General features: G+C 46.9%; 2 protein-coding genes across 2 annotated transcripts; one reads left to right on the top strand and one right to left on the bottom strand.

Annotated features, from left to right (window-relative positions):
* The first annotated feature begins 1240 nt into the window (after positions 1 to 1240).
* Positions 1241 to 4065, top strand: LOC136103852 (homeobox protein NANOG-like). The gene is made up of 4 exons (XM_065842368.2): positions 1241 to 1513; positions 1929 to 2194; positions 2940 to 3029; positions 3506 to 4065. The coding sequence occupies exons 1-4, from the start codon at positions 1345 to 1347 to the stop codon at positions 3920 to 3922; spliced, it is 942 nt and encodes a 313-aa protein (XP_065698440.2). The 5' UTR covers positions 1241 to 1344; the 3' UTR covers positions 3923 to 4065.
* Positions 4066 to 10686: 6621 nt separating this feature from the next.
* Positions 10687 to 17877, bottom strand: LOC136100298 (homeobox protein NANOG-like). Its single transcript, XM_065835247.2, has 4 exons — positions 17697 to 17877; positions 12894 to 13168; positions 11520 to 11609; positions 10687 to 11049 (listed from the first exon to the last, which is right to left on the bottom strand). Exons 1-4 carry the CDS (start codon positions 17875 to 17877, stop codon positions 10687 to 10689), a joined length of 909 nt encoding a protein of 302 aa, XP_065691319.2.
* Between the last annotated feature and the right edge of the window lie 3071 nt (positions 17878 to 20948).

Below are 20948 nucleotides of genomic sequence, written 5' to 3'. Positions count from 1 at the left end.
AAAGGTGGGCCCGACAAGGATCCCTCCAGGCGAGCAACCTTACGGCGGTAGGCTCAGGGTACCAGCTGGGGCTCGTTTCACCTCATGACTCAAGAGGGGAGGAGAAAATATATGGAAGTTGAGGGAGGGCCTTCTCTGTCATCTCCAAAAGACTTTTGCTAGTGCAACAGGTTGGTAGCTACTCCCCGGCTTTAGTATACAGGTAGGTGCTTGTGTCCTGTTTCCTTGCCCTAGGGGAGTTGGGGAATTTACTTGATGTGTCACGTGCCCTAATTTGTACTTATTCCAGGTGTTTTTCCGGGTTTTGTAACTCCCGGGCTGTGAGATCCTCCCCCGTAAGCTATTAATTCCTTTAAAAGAAGCAGGGGTATTTGGAGGGAGGGGTAGAAAGAGTTTATCTTCCTCAAGCAGATTGCAGACCTTCAAATCCTCAAAGTCCTTAAGGCTCTCTTATAGTTGTACTGCTCTTGTTTTCTTTGGCACCTGACTGGGTGATTCCCACCTCTCTCTAGTGGGTAGCAAAAAAAAAAAAAAAAAAAGTTTTGTTTTTTTTTTTTTAGCCGTCACTTCTTTCAAAACAACAAAAAAGTGTCAAATGACTAAGGAAAGAAGCTTGAGAAAAGTGAAGTGGCATTTCTCTGTGCCACTGTAAAACAGGTCTTCTTGTCTCAGCCTTGGGTTAGTCGATGGAGAAGTAGCTTGTTGAGACCCCCTTCCCCACCGTACAGACACCCCTCTGTAGCGCCGTCCTCCCTGCCCCCAATCTATACTTATTTGCGGCGAGGTGGAGGGCTTATCTGTTTGCAATAATGGTTGCGATCTGCAATGCAGACGCGCAAAGCCTCCACATGCCCCGAAGCAGGCTTTGGGTTCCCCTCCATTCTTTGCATTTGGGTGGGGACCCGTGAGGAGGAGGTGGGAAGAGTGTTAAATGTGGGGGTAGGAGGGTGTCTGCCAAGCCCTGTCCAACTCACCCGGCGGCTCCGCTCGGGCCTTCTGGCCCCGAGGGGAAAACAAGGTCCTTCCTCCCACCCACCCTGCAGGAAGGGGTGTGCTGGCATCAATGACCTGATTCCCCTCCCCCGAGGAGCCAAGTTGGAAAGTGGGGCCTGGTGTCCTAGCCCTCCCCCACGCCCTGAATACCCCCAAAGCCCCTCCCCTCCAATCAACTGACTTTTAACATGACAATGGCCATGACAATCCCTTCTAGCCAAAGCCAGGCTGGGGAGGACATAAAGCATCCCCCCACCTCCGCCTAATGGGGTACCTGCCTGCACGTTGTCTGCAGCCTCTACAGCCAGCTCACCGCCTGCTCGTGGCTGGGGGACCCGGCCTGGCCTGGCCATGAATACCCACCTGGCCATGCCGTCCTACCTGTCCTGCCCTGGTGCGGTCAGGTATGGGGACTACTACTGGCTCTCTCCAGGGAGCACGGACAGCATGACTGCCGAGGAGGCTCCGCCGGCCGACGCCCTCTCTTTCCCTGCGGTGGAGAAGACGCCCAGCCACCCAGGTACGCGCGCCGCCCCGGCAGACACCGAGGAAGGGATCGGGCGGCCCTCGACTGAGGGATGGTTTTGTCCCTTGTGTGTTTTCTACCCTGGGGGCGAGGGGCGATGCCGGTGCTGCCGGAGGCCGCTCGTGCCGGCGAGGATTCGACAGGCGCTACTCCGCCGGCTACCTCGCTGGAAGCGGTGGTGGGAAACCGGCGCGGCTGCCAGCGGCCCATGTGTCCAGACGGGACGGAGCAGAGGGTTTTGTTTCCCCTGACCCGAGAGTGACGGTACCCACTATTCTGCTCTGCATTGCCTGCGGCGCCCCTTCGAGTCCTGGGGTAGCTGCAATCTTAAATTCTTCAGAGCTGGACTGCAAAGTCTTTGGGTCTTTTACACCTCACCTTGCTCACCCCAATTCTCTCTTCTCCTCAGATATCTCTCCGGCTTCCTCCAGCTCTGGGACTCTCATCCAGTACACCCCCGACTCTGCCACTAGCCCCACCACAGACCGCCCATCTCCCCATCCCTCTTCCCAGAAGATCAAGGAGGAAGGTGGGGGTGTGGTGAAGGCCAAGAGCCGCACAGCATTCTCCCAGGAGCAGCTACAAATCCTGCACCAGCGGTTCCAGAGCCAGAAGTACCTCAGCCCTCAGCAGATCCGGGAGCTTGCTGTTGCCCTAGGGCTCACCTACAAGCAGGTGAGCATCTTGCTCTGAGCAGCTGAGTCACATCCCTGGTGTGAAGTGAACTTGTGAGCAAGTTTTTTTGTGTTTTTACTTAGACCTCAAAGATGAGTTTCTTATGTGGTCTTGTTTATGCCACTATTTACGTGAGAGAGCAGAGAGTGTGAAGACTTATGACTCAGTCTTCCTCTTAGTGTTTGGTTCTAGCACCAACCACCCACTCTGTGCAGATGTTTAAAAGCGCATACAGAGCAGAGCTATGCAAAGTCATGTTACTATCTTGTGTGGGCATGTGTTGTCCCTCAATGCGAAAAGTCAGATGCACTGCTACGCAAGCTGCGTTTCATAGAGTGGCACCTGGGTCTATCCCTAGAGAAAGGGTCCCTGCCACACCGGCTACTTGTGTCTGACTGAAGGAATGACTCACTGCTGAGTCTGCACTGATCTTGGTGCAGCAGTGAGATGCTACTGTACAAGCTGTGTTTCTGTAGCTGTCCTGGCCTGTCTTTCAAGTAAGGTTTTTGATATCATGAAAGATCCCATGGTGATCTGAGGAGTAAGAGTGTTAGTTTTCAAGTCTCAGCTCTGTGAATCTACAGCTACATGGGTCTGCTGCATATTGTTAGCTGCTGAAATTATCTATAGTGTTAGAAGACAAGAAGAAATTGTATTGTAGTAGAAGGCAAAACATCTTTAGAATGTGTAGTAAGCTCTAAGAATTAATTTCTAACGCCCTGTGTCCTTCCCTCATGACTTCTAGGTGAAAACATGGTTTCAGAATCAACGGATGAAATATAAACGTTGCCAGAAGGAGAGCCAGTGGGTGGAAAAAGGGGTGTATCTACCACAGGTGAGAGAATTCCCCCATTACCAACAGTCACAGTTCCTCCAGTTTGTGGGGTGAAGTGCATTATGTCCAACTTGCTAACTCGAACAAAGCACAGGATTCGATATTACTGAGCCAACTGTATTTCTCGTAATGGGGCTTACAGTGGCATCTATTTTAAGCCTGCCCTGGCACTGAAAGAACTCAGTTTCCAGTCCACTTATCTCCCAGTTGAGACCAGATAGAAAACAAAACAGCCAAAGAGGGCCAGCAGAGCTACCCATGCTGTTTTTATCCCCAGCATTGTGCTACCAGATATGTTGAGCTGGAGATGATGAACTTAAGATATTGTCATCTCTGCTATTATCAGTTTATAGTGAGGACCATGAGTACAAAAAAGACATACTGTTTGACACAGGGGAGAAAGGAAGACCCATCCCAAAGAACAGGCACAGCTGGTATGATACTTTCCATTACTGAACAGTCTTTGTCTCTCCTAGAACGGGTTTCATCAGGCTGCGTACCTGGATATAGCCCCAACATTTCACCAGGGCTTCCCGGTCAGCACCAGCAGAAACCTCCAGGCTGTGACCAACATGCAGCAGGCTTACAGCGCTGGCCAGACTTACGGGAATGGGCAGAGCCTGTATTCGTTCATGGCTGTGGAGGATGATGGGCTTTTTGGAAAAGGTGGGACAAGCTGCAATACCCAGCAAGCCATGGGTTTATTAAGTCAGCAGATGAACTTTTATCACGGCTACACTGCTGATATGGATTATGTCAACCTGCAGTCAGAAGATGCCTATGGCTTCCAGAGCACCTCTGACAGTGCCACACAATTCTCAGGCTCTCCTGTACGGCATCAGTACCAGGCCCCTTGGCATCCCCTGGGGACCCAGAGTGGTTATGAACCTTAGGCCTAAGTGTTATTTTCTTCCTTTTGTTTCCTCTTATGGGGTTTCTAGGGTCTTAACTCAAGGATCCAGTTTGTATTGCTTTCTTTTGCTCTTCCTCCCCTACTCCTGTTTAAGCAATTGGTGGGGCTCACCACCCTGCTGCCTTGGGATAGTTTTCTGTTTAAAGGCACCTCTCTGTCTATAGCTAACCCTTGGCAAAGGTGTTTTGTGTGCAGATAGGTGAAACTTCATTCATGGAGGGGCATGTCCAATGCCAGTCAGGAACAGGTGGTAAAGGTCTGTGTTGGCTGTCCAAGTTTCATCTTCCTCTGCTGACTCTTTACCAGGTGATCTCTGATCTGTTCCCTGTTATGTCGTGAAGCAGATCTTTGCTGGAGAAGAAAACCCAGCACTTCAGGAACTTTCCACCAGAAATACGCTGCTGTAGCCCTGAATCTTTCATTCTGTCTTGCCTCTTTCTGTTGTTATCTCAGTCAGCTGGCTGCGAATAGGTTGTTCATCTGCATCCTCTCCTCCCTCACTGAGAAGCTATGAGTCATCTGATTTCAGGTTACTTGATCCAGTTACTCCCAGCAGCTCCTCCTGGAGGGGTCAGCACCTGCCTACCCCTTGCTCACTGCCCTCCTGTGTACATAGGGCAGTTGAGAGGAAGTGAGGTGCAGAGAAGAGAAAGCAGATTACTGCCCATATCTGACATGGAAACTTTGGTTTCCAAAACTGTTAACTTACTTGTGCCTGCCAGCTCATCCAGGTGTCTCTGGGACCTATCCCTGCCCAGTTTAGATCTTGCCCTTCTGCAGCGTTGTTGAGCAACTGTTGGCCTGTCCCAGGCCTGTCCCAATCTGCAAACTGCAGCAGCGGTAGCCCTGAGCACCGTTGTCGGAAGTGTGAGGAGTGGCTGTGTGTAGCCATTTTCAGAGAGGTGAGAACAGTCTGCTTATCTGTACATGATGGTCCCCTAGCACTTCATAAACACAGCACTGCTACAGTGCAGCTTTCTCTGGGGTAGAGGCAGGTAGTTAGGTAAAAGATTGTTATTGTAAACATCAGTTTAATGTCACTTATCCTGGAAACTGGATGTTAGGGATGGGGAATCTTGTTGGGTCCCAGCAGAGTTGTCATCCAAGGGACTAGAGCAGGATGGCTCTACATTCTCTTGTCTAATCCCAGTTTTAAGAGTATAAGCTAGTAGGATTTTTGTCTCTTCCTGAATCATCCTTTTCCAGTGTGAAGAATCTGGAAGTCAACTCCAATCTGTGTAAAACTGACCTTTTTTTTGTTTGTTTGGTTGGTTGGTTTGTTTTTTGTTTTTTTGTTTGTTTGGTTGATTTGTTTTTTGTTTTTTACAAGATATGAAACTGCGGAGTTCAATCTGCCACTGCCCAGGAATACAAAATGGCAGGAGTTGGCAAGAGTAAATGAGATGGTAAAAGCATACACGTTCATGTGGTAGAGTGTGGTGGTTTTTGTGTGGTGTGTTTTTTTTTTTTTTTTTTTTTTTTTTGTGGTTAGCACACATTTTTACTGCAACCCTGTCTTCAAATGTCTGCCCAAGGGTTGTATGTCATAGTTAAACTTTCACCGCAAACAAAACATTTGTTGTTTCAGAATAATTTTTCTTGAAGTCTGTTTTCTTGCAGTCATCTCAAGAATGTTTAATGTTAATGTGCATGTTCTCTTTTTATACTTTTTTCTGCTTAATGTTTTTAAAAACTTGTTTGAATTGAAAATAAATTGGTTTATTTTAATGTTGCAACAGTGTCACCAGCTTGCATTGGAACAGCCTGCTACAAGAATAGTTATTTTGCACAGGTTATACCAGCAGTACTGAGGAAAGGGGGAAAAGAGGTAACCTTACTGTGTTTCTTCCAGAAGTAGGTTCAAGGAACTGTTTAAAAGGAGTAGGTCACAGAAGTCGATCAGCCTTGTTTTAAACATGCAATTGTGTTGCGTAGTGCAGGTGAGGGGTGCTTCAGGGGCAGGCAACTGGACTGTGTATCAGCAGCCACTGCTTTAGAGATCCAATGAACCTCTTTCTGCTCAGTGAGCTTTGGTTCATCAGAGCCTTGCTTTCCTTATCTATTGCTCAGTTTGAACACCTGTGCAACTTGCATGCAGCCAAGGGCTGCAAGGGTCCATGGAGACCAGCACTAGTGGAATAAGGCAGCTGTCTGCGCTCAACAACTGATCCTATTGCTGTGTTGGCAGAGCCAAGCTCCTGTTGATAGCCACAGTTTGAACCAGCAAAGATGATCTGTTTGGCTTCAATTTCAGGTTCCTTAAACTACAGTACACCACCAAAGCTTTTCATCTTTCTGAAAGTGATAGTTCAATAGGTACTCTGGTACACTGAGCACAACTAACTAAACTGACAGATGACTGCCCAGGCTCAAACTGCCACAGGTCCTTTGCTGACCAGAATCTGCTTGAGTGGGTGCCAAAGCATGGCTGCTTTCCTTTTGCAATACTGTAATGCTCTACTTCCTAGGGTGAGGTGGAATATGTGCTGGAAGGAGGAGTAGAGGTTAGAGCCTGTAGAGGAGAAAGAAAGCTTGAGTTGTCCGTGTGTGTGTTGCCAACCTTCAACAGTAAAAAAATGTAAACATGGCCTGGAAGAGGGAGGAATACCACATTCACAGAGTTTCTTATATTGCAAAACAGAAATCCATTCTCATCCTGACTTGTCTCATGTCCCAACATCAGTTTGGATGAATTCTGGGTAATGGTCTAGTGGTAGTGTTAGTTTCAACAATTCATGTGGAAAAAAAAAAAAGTCTGAACCATATATCAATATTGAAAACTTGCCTTCTGGCTTTAAAATTAGCAGCTTCCAGGTGATGTTGGTTGGGGGTTTTTTTTGTTTTGGTTTTGTTTTGGTTTTTTTGTTTGTTTGTTTTTTGTGTGTGTGGTTTGGTTTTTTTTTTTTTGTTTGGTCTGGTTTTGTTTTTAAGATGCTAACTTGAGCTCTAAAGAAATACACAGAATGTGCAGGTCTTTGCAGAGCATGCTTGCTACAGATTACACGTTGCTTGGATGTGTTTCTCTTCTATGTTTCTGACACAAGGAGGTAGCCAGAGCTTTGCTGGCAGATGTCCTCCTGCAGAAACAGATCATTGCAAAAATAGCCCTGGGACTGAGGTGGCTTGCTCTGCATGCTGCAGTTTGTGTGTTTCCTGTGGGACCATTCTGCAAAAATTGAGTGTTTCTTCATGGGAGTGCTATTTCGAGTTGCATGAAGGTTTGGCAAGCATATGTAGTTGTAGAGCTGGAGGGAACATGCAGGGTGGGTGTTGGAATTTCAGTGCATGGGCCGGAAGGGACTGCTAGTGTATCATGTAGGGTTTCTAGAAGCTGCGAAATTAAGTAGGAGTCTGCCTTTCCACAGAACTGGGGATACCCTCTGTTACCTTGATATGCCTGAGCCACTTCACCATATGAAACAACTGCACAGGTGATTGCAGCACTACTACCAAAAAGGTGGAGTTGCAACTAATCCCATCAAACTCATACTTTCTAAAGTTCTACCAGAACTACTAGTTCCTTGAAGGAAGGAAGTGAATGTCAGCAAAAGCCCCTTCTGTTGAGATATATTACATCTGTTAGGACTGCTGCTTCTGGTGACTGTGCTGTGTAACGGTGATTTCTGCACACTGCAAACATGATTCACCTTGCCAGCAAACCTTTTTAGGATCAAGCTGTATGTTCATATGGAGCTCTTCATATGTATTATAGTTTGTGGGAATACACTGCACTTTTCCAGTGTCAACAGTCCAGTTTGTCTATGCTGCAGATGTAGCACCAATGGTACAGACAATTCCACCCAAACAGTAGAAATTAGATCTAGTACAGACTATGCAGGCCAGGGTTTATTCTCTAGTTTACTGTGTTCCAGTTTTTTCTGTACCATAGGCAAAGTATCAAGCAAGCAGACTGGTGCAAGTAACCTCATTCCTTGCTCTCTGTGCCAATGTGACCAGCGGTGATGTTTTGTAAGCTATGCATTTCTTCTGAGTGGCCCATGAGCAAAGGTTCACAGCCCTGGTCATTTCTCCAGTACAGATAAAAGTAATGGTATTTAACAGGCTCTTCCCTACAGACATGTGTAAACGTTTTATTTAGTTATCTGACTATGCTGCATGACTCAAATGCTGAGCTAACAGGGTTTGGAAATTTTCAGTAAAGCATTGCCACATATCTTTTGCTTGGCTCATCATCAATGGCCAGCAGCATCTTGGCTGATATTGAGCAGTCAAGAGGCGTGAAGGACCCAAAGTCATGACACTGGTCTTAGGGAAGAAAGAAAGAAAAAAAGTGTTTTCCTGTGAGGGACATATTATCTTCGTGCTGTCCAAAGTTTTTGAAGAGCACCTTCAGGTCATATCTGTGACTTTCTTTCATAATCAGGCTAGAATTAATTTCTCAAGTTTAATTGAAATAATGTGCTCACAGACAGAGTGTGTCTCAAGCAGCTGGGCTGTGCCTGAATCGCCAAATCTTTCATCAATTACAACTGCTGCCTTGGGTGAGCCCCAAGATGCATCCAAGTGATTGCTCAATAGTAGGGAAAGACCAGAAGAGAAAGCAAGTCCTCGGTAGCCCTCTCTGGCTGGCAGTGGCTGGGGGGCTGCCTGTAACAGGAGTTACATTCCTGCTGTTATTACACAGAGCACTGGGACTTCAGCTCCTGATACAGCAGACATCAATGAACTCCTTTCCTGGAAACTGCTTAGTTGCCTGTTTGAATTGCTGCAGGCTTTAGTTTCCAGAACCACTTGTGGCAAGGAACTGGCTTTGAATGATGACTTCTGAAAAAAATTATGGGTCTCTTGAGGAAACTGCAAGATTTGACAGTGTTTGTTAGCATGGCTTTGCTGAATATTAATACTAGGGAGATCACAACTGTTGCTCTTATAACCAGCATCCTTCTGCAAGCCAGTCCCAGAGGCTTCACACCAAGATTCTGCCTGTCCTAATGCATCCCCGAAGGAAAAGGGCACAACTGGTGACTCCTTTTCCAGAGAATTATTAATGAGGATCAGTCACAACCTCAACTTTTTCACCTGCAGCAGCCTTCGGTGGGGTGGCATGGAAAGGTTCCAGATGATATTCAGGTTAGTAGCAGCATTGTTGGTTCCAAAGGAGCTGAAAAAGCTCCTCCTACTCATGTGAGAGCCCTGATAATTGCTGCTATTGTACTCCACCTTGAGATATTACTCAGCATCTTTCAGTTAAGCTAACTCAGTCGATCCCCACCCCTCTGGTGGTGCAGTGGTTGCAAGAACATGTCTTTCCCAAGCTCAGGCACTTGTGTAGGATGTCTGTTTGGGCTGCACCTTAGAATGGATCTCAAAACCTGTATGACTTAGAAATTTGCCAGGCCTTATTTTTCCTAAAATCATTCTGGTCATACAGTTTACAGTACAGCTCTATAAACAGTGTAGCTGAACAACCAAAATGTCAAAGAGTGACTGCATGAGGGAGTGGGGGTGGGAACAAAAAACTGTGAGGCACAGGGACATAAACCATTTTTGCAAATAGAAGACTGTGTCTCTTAATGTGTCAGCTGAAGACATTAATTGCCTCAATCTTTTGCTCTGTTTTTTTAACCATGACAGCTGCTTCATCACATTAAGGTAGAGTCATTGTCATTATCATAAAGCGACAGAAAACCTGTGACTCCAGGAACCAGGGCTCTGTCATTAGATATACTTTGATACACACATCTGTTTTTAGACACCTAGACCCTTACATTGTATTCAGTTTAGAAATTATGGTACCTCTACGTTTTAACAATTCCTGGTATTAAATATTGCCGAGTAGGGCAAATTCTTAAAGTGGGTGGTAGTTACCTTGTCCTTTGACTCTAGATATCTGACATTGCCAAGAGTAATGAAGCTGATCCATTAATAACACAGGAAAATCTATGTTCTTCATCTCAGAGTCAAATCAGTAACAACAATGGCATACAATTGCTATGGTTATTTATGGTCCACCTGGATTTCATACTGCAATACTCTATTACAGTGGAAAAAAAAAGATACCGAAAAATACATAATCCACCTTAAAAAATATTTTATTTGCCAGATTGAATGCACTGTTTGGTTTTCTTAGGAGGAGGCAGAGAAAGATACAGACCAGAACAGGGGGCTTACTTATCATTTTGTTTACAAGATCATCTTACCAGCCTTTCTGCAAACTACTTGTCACATATGGCTTCACTAGACACTTCATCAATTCTATACCTTGTGGCTGACCTACAGAACTGATGATCTAACCATCAGATGAATGCCTGGCATGTGATAGTAACTTCTCCATCTTTAGTGAAAAGTATGTGACCTGCACCTCTCCATACAGCCCATGGTTTTTTGTGTTATGTATACACAACTGTACAGTGATTTGTATAAATGGGATCCCCAAAGGAATCTGTGCCTCCTCTGAGACAAAATAATTCAGAAGATCCAGGGGATAATCTAGACAGCCAGATCTTGGGTCTTAAAATAAGGGAACTTGAGTGTCTGTGCCAATAAAGAAAGGGATGTGTGTATGCATGTGTAAGGGCATATGAATGAAGAGTTGTATGTTCATATATGGGCAAACAGGTATATCTGCATGTCTGTGTGTCTGTGCTTGCAGACACCTATTGGGATGTCAAAACAAGTTGTAGCTACATGATGCCCCCAAGCTGCAGAGCACATGAATAACAAAGGGAGAGATGAGAATAAGATTTGATTCCTGGGTGCTTAAGTACCCGGCATCCACAGTGCTTAGGAATGATAGAGATGGTGGCCAGCAGTGGCTGGGAAAGGAGCCCCCATGGTGGTTGAGTGGTGAAAGTTACAAGTGTCACCTGTCTTCGTGCTGGAATATTCCACATTTCCAGGACAGCTGTGGTAAAAGTCTACTTTGTGCTGGGCAATGAAGCCCACTGGCTGCTGGCTGCTGCAGGTGCCCCCACCTTTGCCAAAGACTCCTCCATCCTCGCCGGTCACAATTGTGTAAGTGTTCTGCCCTGCTCCGTAGTGCTGGTGAGATGGAGGCATGGTTTGGATGTTGCTGGCTGTGGTGATTGGGTAGACCTCATGGAATTTGGGGTGCCTGTCCAGGTAAGTACCTGGCTGGAAGCCACTCTGAAAGATAAAGACAGTGAGTCAGACACATAGCTTCTCCACTGGTACCCACAGGCGTGACATGTACCGGGGCTCTGTCCCTTCACACTTTGTGTTTTTTCTTGATCAGCAGCAATAGCTTGGGAGGGCAAGAAGAACTATCCCCATAACTCAGGGGTGGATACACAGTCATATATATATACATGTGTGTGTGTGTACATATATATACATATATATCTATACATATATATATATAAAATGTGAGGAAACCAGCTTTTCTCTGAAAGTGTTTCAGTGGCATAGCGAGCCCAGTGGTAGGCTACCTACAGAACATGGATAGTTGTGTGAAGTCCCTGCCTTTGTGCTGAACAAACTAGAAGGCAGGGTATGCTGATACTTGTACACTTAATTTGCCCCTGTGGAGGAAGGACATCACAGGACTTAACTGCCCAGATAGAAGGACCATGCTGACTCATGTTCTATGGTCTTACTTCTGTGAGCCACTGAGCCCGCTCAGTCCACAGACTTTGCTTCTGACACCTTTTCAGCTTCATCCTCCTGTTCTGGAACCAAGTCTTCACCTGGGTGGGGAAGGGAGAGCAGAGAAAACATCAGCAAAGGAGAGGGAGGAGCAAATGTTATCAGATTCACAAGAATGACCAGATAACATAGATATATAAGCAGCAGCAGATAAAGCCCTTTAAGAGCTCCTTGGGGTTGTTGCCAAGGGGAGGTGTCTGTCTAGTAGCCTCAGCAGGTGGCTAGTTCATCTGCATGGTGGGGGGAGGGAGCCACATTAAGTCCACAGAACAGTTATACCTGTGAAAAATTGACTCATTTCAATCACGGAGATGAATGACTGGTGCAAATGAGACCCACCCAGGTCTCTACAAGCCCTCTGCACTGCAGACAAATTTCTAAGACACTGTTGCTGCACACTTGAAAGTGGAGAAGGGAGAGGTTTGCTCCTTGTAACCAGCAGTTCCCAAATTCAAAACTCCTTGCTGGGCTGAATTCCAGAGCCTTTTCCCCCCAGGGCTGTGTCTGCCCTTTGAGAACAGTCTTTGCAGGGATGTGGATTGAAGAAAAGAGCAGGTTGTCTCACCATCTTGTCCCTGACAGAACCAGTTCAGTGCATGCATGCACGTGTGCACCTAAAATGCATATACAACATTTTTAGTCCCAGGGCATCCAGACCATCATACCCAGCTCTGATATCCAAACTCCAGGCAGAATTTGGAATGGTAACTGCAAGCACTTGCACCTCGTTCCCCAGCCCCCTCTGCTTTAGGAAGGCATCACTTGAGCCAGAACCAGTTCACTACATACTACCTGGAGATCAGCAGCAACACTGGAAGGCTGCAATGTATGAACCTAGAAGTACCCACGTGGAGTGGAGAGCAGGTGTCAAGCAGACAAGCCATGCTGAGTGTGCATCAGTATTAGATATTGGACAAGGTCAGCCCTGGGAAATATTAGCAATAACTTTCAGCATGTTGCAGCCCTGGCAATCAGAGAACTGATGCATGCCAGCATTTCTGTGAAGCTCTCCAGTGCATGGAAAAAATCTGTGAAGTGCTGTCAAGCCCGGGATAAAAGCTGTTTGTAGCAAACAATGTGTTCATCACTGTGTTTGCAATTCTATTACAAGTGTACCCTTAACTGGAGGGGCCCCAAGGAGGTATCACTGCCACTCCTGTCCCCCAGAAGTGCTTCTGACCTCTGGGCATGAATAGTCAGGACAGCAACTGTTAGCTGGCACCTTTGCTTCTACTTTCTGCTGGAGCCTCATCTTTCCATCCTGTCTTAGGTGACCATTCAGCTGCTGTGACAGATATACCGCGGGTCAAAATCTCTGTCTCTACCTGCTTGTAGGTGAGTCCCAGGGCAGCAGCAAGCTCCCGGATCTGCTGAGGGCTGAGGTACTTCTGGCTCTGGAACCGCTGGTGCAGGGTTTGCAGCTGCTCCTTGGAGAAAGCTGTGCGGTTCTTGGCCTTCCTCACCCCCTCCATTCCATCTTCTCTGCCCTTCTGAGACTTAGCTGTAAGCTGTGGGGATGAGGTTGCCGAATGTGGACTCGTGGCTGAATCTGGTGTGAACTGGCTGAAATTCCCAGAACTGGACGAAGCTGGGGATACTTCTAGAAATAAAAAGACAATGAGAGAAGGTATACAAGACATAATGCACATCTGTGTGGATATGAGCATGCTCCCTGCCTGCTTTAGAGCTACTTGCCAACCAGACAGGGAGTTTCTTGATGCAAAGGCCTGTGTCACCCTCCTTCCTTCATGGATCTGTGAGCACAGACAAGCCCACTGACAGCGAGCAGCTTCCCAGCTCAGCCCTCTGGGATGCCCATGGTTCCTTTTCACCAGATAGAAAAGTCAAAGCAGGGAGGGGAGAATGGTACACATTGGCTCACAGTGTTACTATCCTCCTCCAAAACGCCCTGGTGATATTTCAGCCTCAGTGTGGTGTAAAGAGGCCTGGTCATGACTGCAAGCATAGCTTTGAATTGGTGACTGGGGTCCTCAGAACTGCCTGCCTGCCAGTCTCAAGACACTTGACAGACAGTGGCAAAGTGACTACCAACCAGAGTGTATGGTGGGGCAGAGCGGTCTGCTTACAATGATGGGGCAGCAGGTGGAGAGCATCAGTCAGGCCTTGGATATATGCTCACTCCTGTTTGCCCATGGCTCTCACCACAGGCCATCTGTCTTGCTTTCAGCTGGAATAGAGTTAATTTTCTTCCTGGTAGCTGGTATAGTACTTGTGGTTTGGATTTAGTATGAGAAGAATATTGATAATACACTGATGTTTTGGTTGTTGCTAAGCAATGTTTATACCAAGTCAAGGACTTCTCAGTGATGAAGCTGGAGATGCACAAGAAGATGGGAGCGGACACGACCAGGACCAAACTGACCAAAGGGATATACTATACCGTATGATGTCACACTCAGTATATAAATTAGGGAAAAGTTAGCTGGGGGACTGCTGCTCAGGAACTGGCTGGGTGTCAGTTAATGAATGGTGACCATTGTGCATCACTTGTTTTTTATCTATATATCTACATCTATGAATTTACTGTTACTATTAGTATTATTATCCCTGTCTGAACTATTAAACTGTCTTTATCTTAACCCATGAGGTTTACCTTTTTTCCCAATTCTCTCCCCGCTCCTACTGAGGTAGCAGGGGAGTGAGCGAATGGCTGTGTATGGTGTTTATCTGCCTGTCATGTTAAACCACAACACCATCCCACTGCTGGAAACACATATATAGATGAAGGGACCTATTTGGCTGAGAGGGGCTTCTGGCAAAACACAAACAAAGAATTTTGACATAGAAGTGGGGAGTGAGAGAGGAAAGGTAGATGCGTGGGATAGTTGAGAAGATACAATAATCCTGTACCAGGGACACAGAGAACAAAATTCAAGTGTGCAGAATAAGGTGTCCAAGACCCTTGTCACTTGTCCTGGTACATGTCTTAAGGGGTTTCTGTTGAGGACAAAGTTGAGATAAAGATCTAAAGGAAAAACTTCCTAAGCAATCTGGGCTACTAGTCCAGACAAAAGCTGCCAAGATGCAAAGTCATTCAGGCTTCCTGAATAGGAAAATGCTAACAAGAGAAGTTACCCCAGCACCTCTCTGTCAGTTGCCTTTTTTCTGGGATCTGTGAGAGGCTGACACCTTCTCAGGCCAGCCCTGACTGGAAGGGCTGTGATGCCAGTCTCCCCCCTTCCCCATAACTGCAATGATAAATCTGTCAATCCCTCCTTCCTCCAGCTACTCTTCTGCAAACCCTTCTGCATGGTCCATCTCCTCTCCTCCTACTGACATTTCAGGAGAGGGGAGGTGCAGTGAATAGGTGAATTCTGACTACTGAGCCCAGTCAACAGCTCTGAATCTCCTTCCTAGTTGTTAGTAACAGAATCAGTTTTACAAAATGTTCCTGAAAGGATGAATCAGTTTTGTAAACTGTCCCTGAAAGGATGTTCAAGCATATCGTGTTTTACCTAATAAGGGATTCAAGTATACTCTTATCTTATCAACCTAGCTTTTATCTTAGCCCAAATACGCATAGAATGAGAAGTATATACAGTATCTCTGAAGGTTGAGCAAGTCAGCAGTTATCTAACTATAGAAGTAGTACGCATGTGCAGTACCCAAAGATGAAAAGGACAGAAGTGATGAAGACTACTTACTTCATCCCGAAGACCCCCTGGAAGACCACCAGAGGACACTGCACATGATCAAAGTAGTTCCAAGATGTTGCAATCGATGTTGCAAACAATGTTGAGTAACTGTTACGTATCCTAATGAATATATGAATATGTATGTGAACGGACTGTATAAATACTGTGTAACTTAAACTGACCGTTGAAGCCAGCTTTGGGTGCGAACCCCTGGTTTCCCAGCGCTGAAATAAAGCACCGCTTATAACTACGCCCGTGGTTATGTGTCCTGATTGCTAACATTTTGGCGACCCAGGTGGGACCTCGTGAGCACTGCTGAGGTGGATCGCGTCTCGATCCTGCTCCGGCTAGCACCGAGGTATTCTTGGGGAGCGCATCGGACGCGACTGACCCTCTGCTGCTCATGACGGACCTCTGACTGGTAAGAAGGTGCTTTATCTAGATTATTGGGTACCTATCTGGTCTGGTAGCCTGCCGATCAGACACGGCGAAAGCCACACTTGGTTGGTCAGGGAGCTCCCGGGGAGCTCAGTCAACAGCTCCGAATCTCCTTCCTAGTCACTCTCAGAGCTGTGACTCCGAAGCTCACTGAGACACCCTCCTCAACCTCCCAAATGTATATTACACACAAAGTACTGATGCCCTCCTGAGGAATGATGTCCCCATCCATCCTACCAAATCCTTCCTTCTGTCCTAAACTGAGATGCTTAATAAGCAAACACTTCAAAGCCTTGAGGTGTTGCCTCAGAAAGGTGGCCATGTCTGCGGTATCTTTTCCGTGTTACCCTCCTGTCCAGACACTTCCTGTCTTTGTGGTGCCTGCCACTCTAGGGTTGTCTGCTCTTTTAGGCCTGCTCTTGGCTATTTCATATCCCTAGACTATTATAATTACCCAGAGCATGGGCTGTGTGAAGAGGCAGATGTGTAGTGGGGCAGGTTTCTGGTGCTGGCAAGCAGGACCATGAGAATTACAAAGGGATTCTGCCTACGAGGAGAAATGGGTTGTCAACAGAAGAGGTGCAAGGTCCTGAGGTGTTATGTGCAGGGGCATGCAAAGCCTGAGAGGAAGTTGGACATTTGTGACCTGAAAGCATGGCAAGCTGAAATTTTGTGGGGGATCACAGGATGCTCAGCTCCTTGCATGCTGCGCAGTAAAAACCTTATAGGTAGGAAATGAGCATGTTGAGAATGTGGGAAAACGGTGAAGTCTTCTGTCAGAAAGGAATCACAACAGGACACCACACAGCTAAAAGTCCCACATATTCCTGCTCATCCTGTCATCCCAAAGCCACATGTAATTTACCACCTGCAGCTCAAGCTCAAGACACAGGAATTCTCCCTCCCATGAAAAGAGAGTGAAGGAAAGAGGAAGCAAGAAATACAAACAGCAGTGCAACAGACATAAACATGAAAACCCAAGACAGACCCAATCCCACAAATCCTTGTCATCTGTAGGCCTTTGCTTCCATGACTTGGCTCTCTCTGTAAAGAGAGGCAGCAGAAGAGTGTTTGAAGATGGGTTTTAAGTCTATATACCAGGCTCACTGGAGACACGAATGAGTCAATCTGCCTGCTGCCTCTGTGGAGCAGGCAGCGTGCAGAGAACCTAAGCCTTTCTCCAGACTACGTGTCAAGTAGCCACATGCCAAGTAGCCACCACACACTCTGGCTGAGTTTCTGACAGCTTGAAACTGGTACCCCAAAAGCTTGCTCTCCTTCCACCCCTTAACCTTACAAGAGCATTAACTACCCTGCTGGCCATACAATAGGGCTGGGCGAAAACCTTCTTTCATCAGCTATTCTATTGCCACTCACTGGAGTGGGAGAGGAACGGCAGGAACAGAAAATGCCACTGCGGTGGGACCTGGGACTTCCTTGCAAACAGGGAAAGGCAAGGCAAAAAGAACATGGAAATGAGAGGGAAATAGAGAGAGGAAAATGGCAAATTAAAAGAAGCAGTGAGTAACAAAGCTGGATTTAAAGGGAACAGATTTCCCACCACAGTGTGCATGCCTTGGCTCAAGTTTAATGAACACACAAAGGCCATGAAGACTTTGCAAGGTGTAAGGGATGCTATGAGTAGAATTACCTTCAGGATTTGTTTCTCTCTATAACACAAATACAGCATTTGACTAAAAGGAGGCCCAGACATTCCTGCCGAGAACAATGAGCTTCCATGAGACCATGTTGTCACATTGCCCTTTAGCCTGGAGCACAGACCTGCCAGTGCCTGGACTATGCAGGCTCTGTTCAGGTTTAGGAAACTGGTTCACAGTCACCGAAGAAAAGTAGCATGGAAAGGCGGTGTGACTGCCCAAGGTCACCCATCCTTCTTTACCGCCATGTCACACTTTGTCCAGCTCACACATCAGCAAAACAAGTCAGAGAGAGAGAAAAATTTGCTCAAGGTGGCTGACCTGGAACCACAGATATCCTGGGGATCAGCTCTAGAACTTAGCTGAAAGACCTTACCTGCTGTCTGCCTCTTCCTTCCTGCCTCTGGACACTGACTGACACTGGTGGCTCCAGCTGGCCCAGTCGAAGTGGGGGTATGTCCTGCCTCTGCAGCCGAGTTCCAGTAAAACTCCAGGTACCCCATAACAGGCCCACCAGGGTAAGCCTGGTAGGGGGGCAAAGCCAAGTGTGCACACATGTGGAGCAGATGAAGAGGGGGTTCCACCACCTTCTATTAGATGTCACCTTGACTTGAGGGGTTAAGGTAGCCCTGAAGTGCAGACAGGCAGTTACCTTTATAGCTGGTTATACCCTGCCAGGGACTGCAATATTCACCATCCTCTGCTTCTCGAAGCTCTTTGTCATGTTAAAGAGCCTGATTGGTGGGGTGGGGACAAGAGCAGGGTGGAGTGGGGGAGAGAAAGCCACACATGGCATCAGGGCTAAAATATGCCCCCTCTGAATTCTTCCCATTCTACAGGTTCCTCAGTCATACCTGATCAGGGCTCTGATCAAGAACTCCAGGAAACCTCCTCCCACTTGCTTCTTTAGGTCTAGCTCAAATTGTTGTGTCAAAAAATAATCCTGTGAGCACAGATGTCCTGTAGAAGACAGCTTTTCACTGCACTGGGAGAAAAATCCCAAACAATCTCCACCACATGGGAGTGGACAGGAGGGAGATTGGATGCTGAGCTGCTCAGTACAGTGCTGGGCAAATCCAAGCCCTGGCTCCAGGTTACAGGGAGGATTCTGAGACCTTTGCTTCTTGGCTTGTGTCTCATTGGAACCCCCAGAAGACCCACACACACATGCACACACCCTCCTGACGTAGCAGCACTTCCCACACTCTTGGTGCAGAGGTCAGAGATGGATTAAGGGTGAAAAACAAGCAAGGATCAGACCTGGGGTTAGAACCTACATTTTTCTTTAAACTGAAAAGGAGTTTCCTTCATGCTGGCATTTGAGGGCGCTAGCTGAAAATCAGTCTGTCTCATCTTCCACATGTCTCTGTCAGAGCAAACTCAGAAACACTGGACAAAGTCACATCCAACACCAGATCTCATTTTGCAGAGCAGACACAGAAATCTCAACTGGCTGGTCTACAGAGGTGCAATCAACACAGGCATTTTCACTGTGGAGGCTGGAAAAGATTTAGTGCAGATGAGATCCACAGCCAACAGATTTGCTCCCTCATGGTCTTTCAAAGGCACATGCTTTCATTTATGTAGTCTTGTCTGTGGCCTTTGCCAGGCTGTTGCAGGCTGGTTGGAATAAAGAAAATGAGGAATTTACTTTAAGCTGATATTTGCTGACATACGGCCACCCCAAGGGGGACAGGCACCTGCAGAGCTGTTCATTAAATAACTATAGGTGAGTGAGCCACATAACTCAGCTATGAGCCTGCAGGGTGGTCTGCTCTATGGGCTTGCTCCAATCCCTTTCCCTCTAGAGGTTTTGGTCTGCCTGTGTTTAGGAAGATTTTATTACTTTCATCTCAAAAAACATTGCGAGTTTCTAGGTAATGTCCATATTTCTCAAGGGACAGACAGAAGTCCCAGAGTTAATTCAAATATTTTTTGTTGGAATCAGCCATGCCTTGGCACAAGGACATGTTTATGCCTCATGTCAGAAGCTTAGAGCTGAGGGTGCAGATCTACAGAAATGTAAAATGATTAAACCTAGACTGTCCCTGCAACCCTCTGCGCCTCATTGCTCCACAGGTGTTTGTTGCTGCCTTCTTCCTAAGCCTGCGCTAGCACCCAGTACCTGCCCAACAGGCCAGAGAGTGGAACCTGCTTGCTGTGAGAGTATTCAGGTATCAGCAGAGAGAAGAAACAGACAGCTGGAGGTGAGCAAGACCATCGGAAATGGGATTTAGGTCGGTTTAAAAGGATGTAGAACACCACTTCTACCAGGACTTCTGCTGCTGCTGTGTGTCTCATGGTAGATTACTAGTCCCAGCTTCCATGTCTATAGAGTGGGGGCAAATCGGGAGCCTTCTGAGATTCTTGCATGGGAAACAAAATGGAACCGTATGACTGGCCTGTGGGTTAACCTGAAAATCAAGGCAACTGCTCTTGGGACATCGTGGGCAGACCATTCGACTCACTTGCCACATCACAGCATCATTCTGCTGCCTTCAGATCATCCACTTTCCCATGAGGTGCAGACTGGAGGGAACTAAGGGCCTAGCTAAGGACTCCTTAACTTGACATCATTGTACTATGTTTTCTGTTTGCATTAAACACTTTTCTGTGCCTACAAACTGCAGGGACTGACCTCTATGCACAAGAAATGCAGCTTTAAATATGAAATTAACTTGGAAAACTAAAAGCAAAAAAGAGCTTTTGAGTACATCTGCCCTGATAGAATCCCAAGAACATCCTGAATATGGCAATTACTCTGCAACAGTGTCTACATGGTGGGTTTGGCTCATCCCTCACATCATTTCGGAGTTGCAGTGCCACAAGAGTTCACATTGTTGTCCCTCATATCTGCCCTTAGGCCCTAGCTGATTAAGTAAAGGGAGAGACACTAATGACATGAGCTGCAGAGAGCTTGGGACACTGCTGGGCAGCTCCAGTGCCAACAAAGAGAATGTCTTACACTCCTTTTTAACATCTGGCCCGTTACTTTATGTTGGTGTTCAAATTTTCATGGCCTTAGGTGCAGTCAGAAAATAAAAACAAGTTAGCAGACCTGAAGGACATCAACGTATCTTCTAAAACTGTTTAATCTGAAGATCTGGCAGAAAATCTGGCATGGGTGCTGGTGTGGGTGGCAGTGGGTATTTGTGTACTTGTTGGGAGTTTCACTGGCTGAGCACTTTGCACTTGATCTCCACGATTTCAGCTGCTTCTGAAGATATCTGGGATCTTTCCTGAAAAGTGCCCAGAGGCCATAATAAACTAGCATAGCCAACTGCACTACAAAATCTCACTGGGCAGAAGCCAGGGAGGAAGGTGGTGTCACCCCTGGGAGCCAACCCCCCGCCTGACTGGACCAGTGAGTGGGGCAACACAGACGGAGTCACCTCCCCAGGGGTGGGAGGGGGACCAAGAGGCAGAGGAGCTGAAGGAACATCAAGGCCTTACCCCCCTGGTTTCAGAGCAGCACCACCTCTCAGGGAGCACCTTACTACCCTTGTGCAGCACAATCTCTGGTGCAGGCAACAGCTCCCTAAAAACAGCATTGCAGGCAGGCAGCTGACAGATGTAGCTTGGCATTGAACAGAGACAGACCCTGGCTGGTTTGGTACCATGTTATTCC

This window comes from Patagioenas fasciata, chromosome 1 (genome assembly GCF_037038585.1).
Source record: "Patagioenas fasciata isolate bPatFas1 chromosome 1, bPatFas1.hap1, whole genome shotgun sequence".
NCBI classification, from domain to species: Eukaryota; Metazoa; Chordata; class Aves; order Columbiformes; family Columbidae; genus Patagioenas; species Patagioenas fasciata.
Note: the sequence above shows the minus strand (reverse complement) of the source record. Positions and strands in the feature narration are given on the sequence as shown.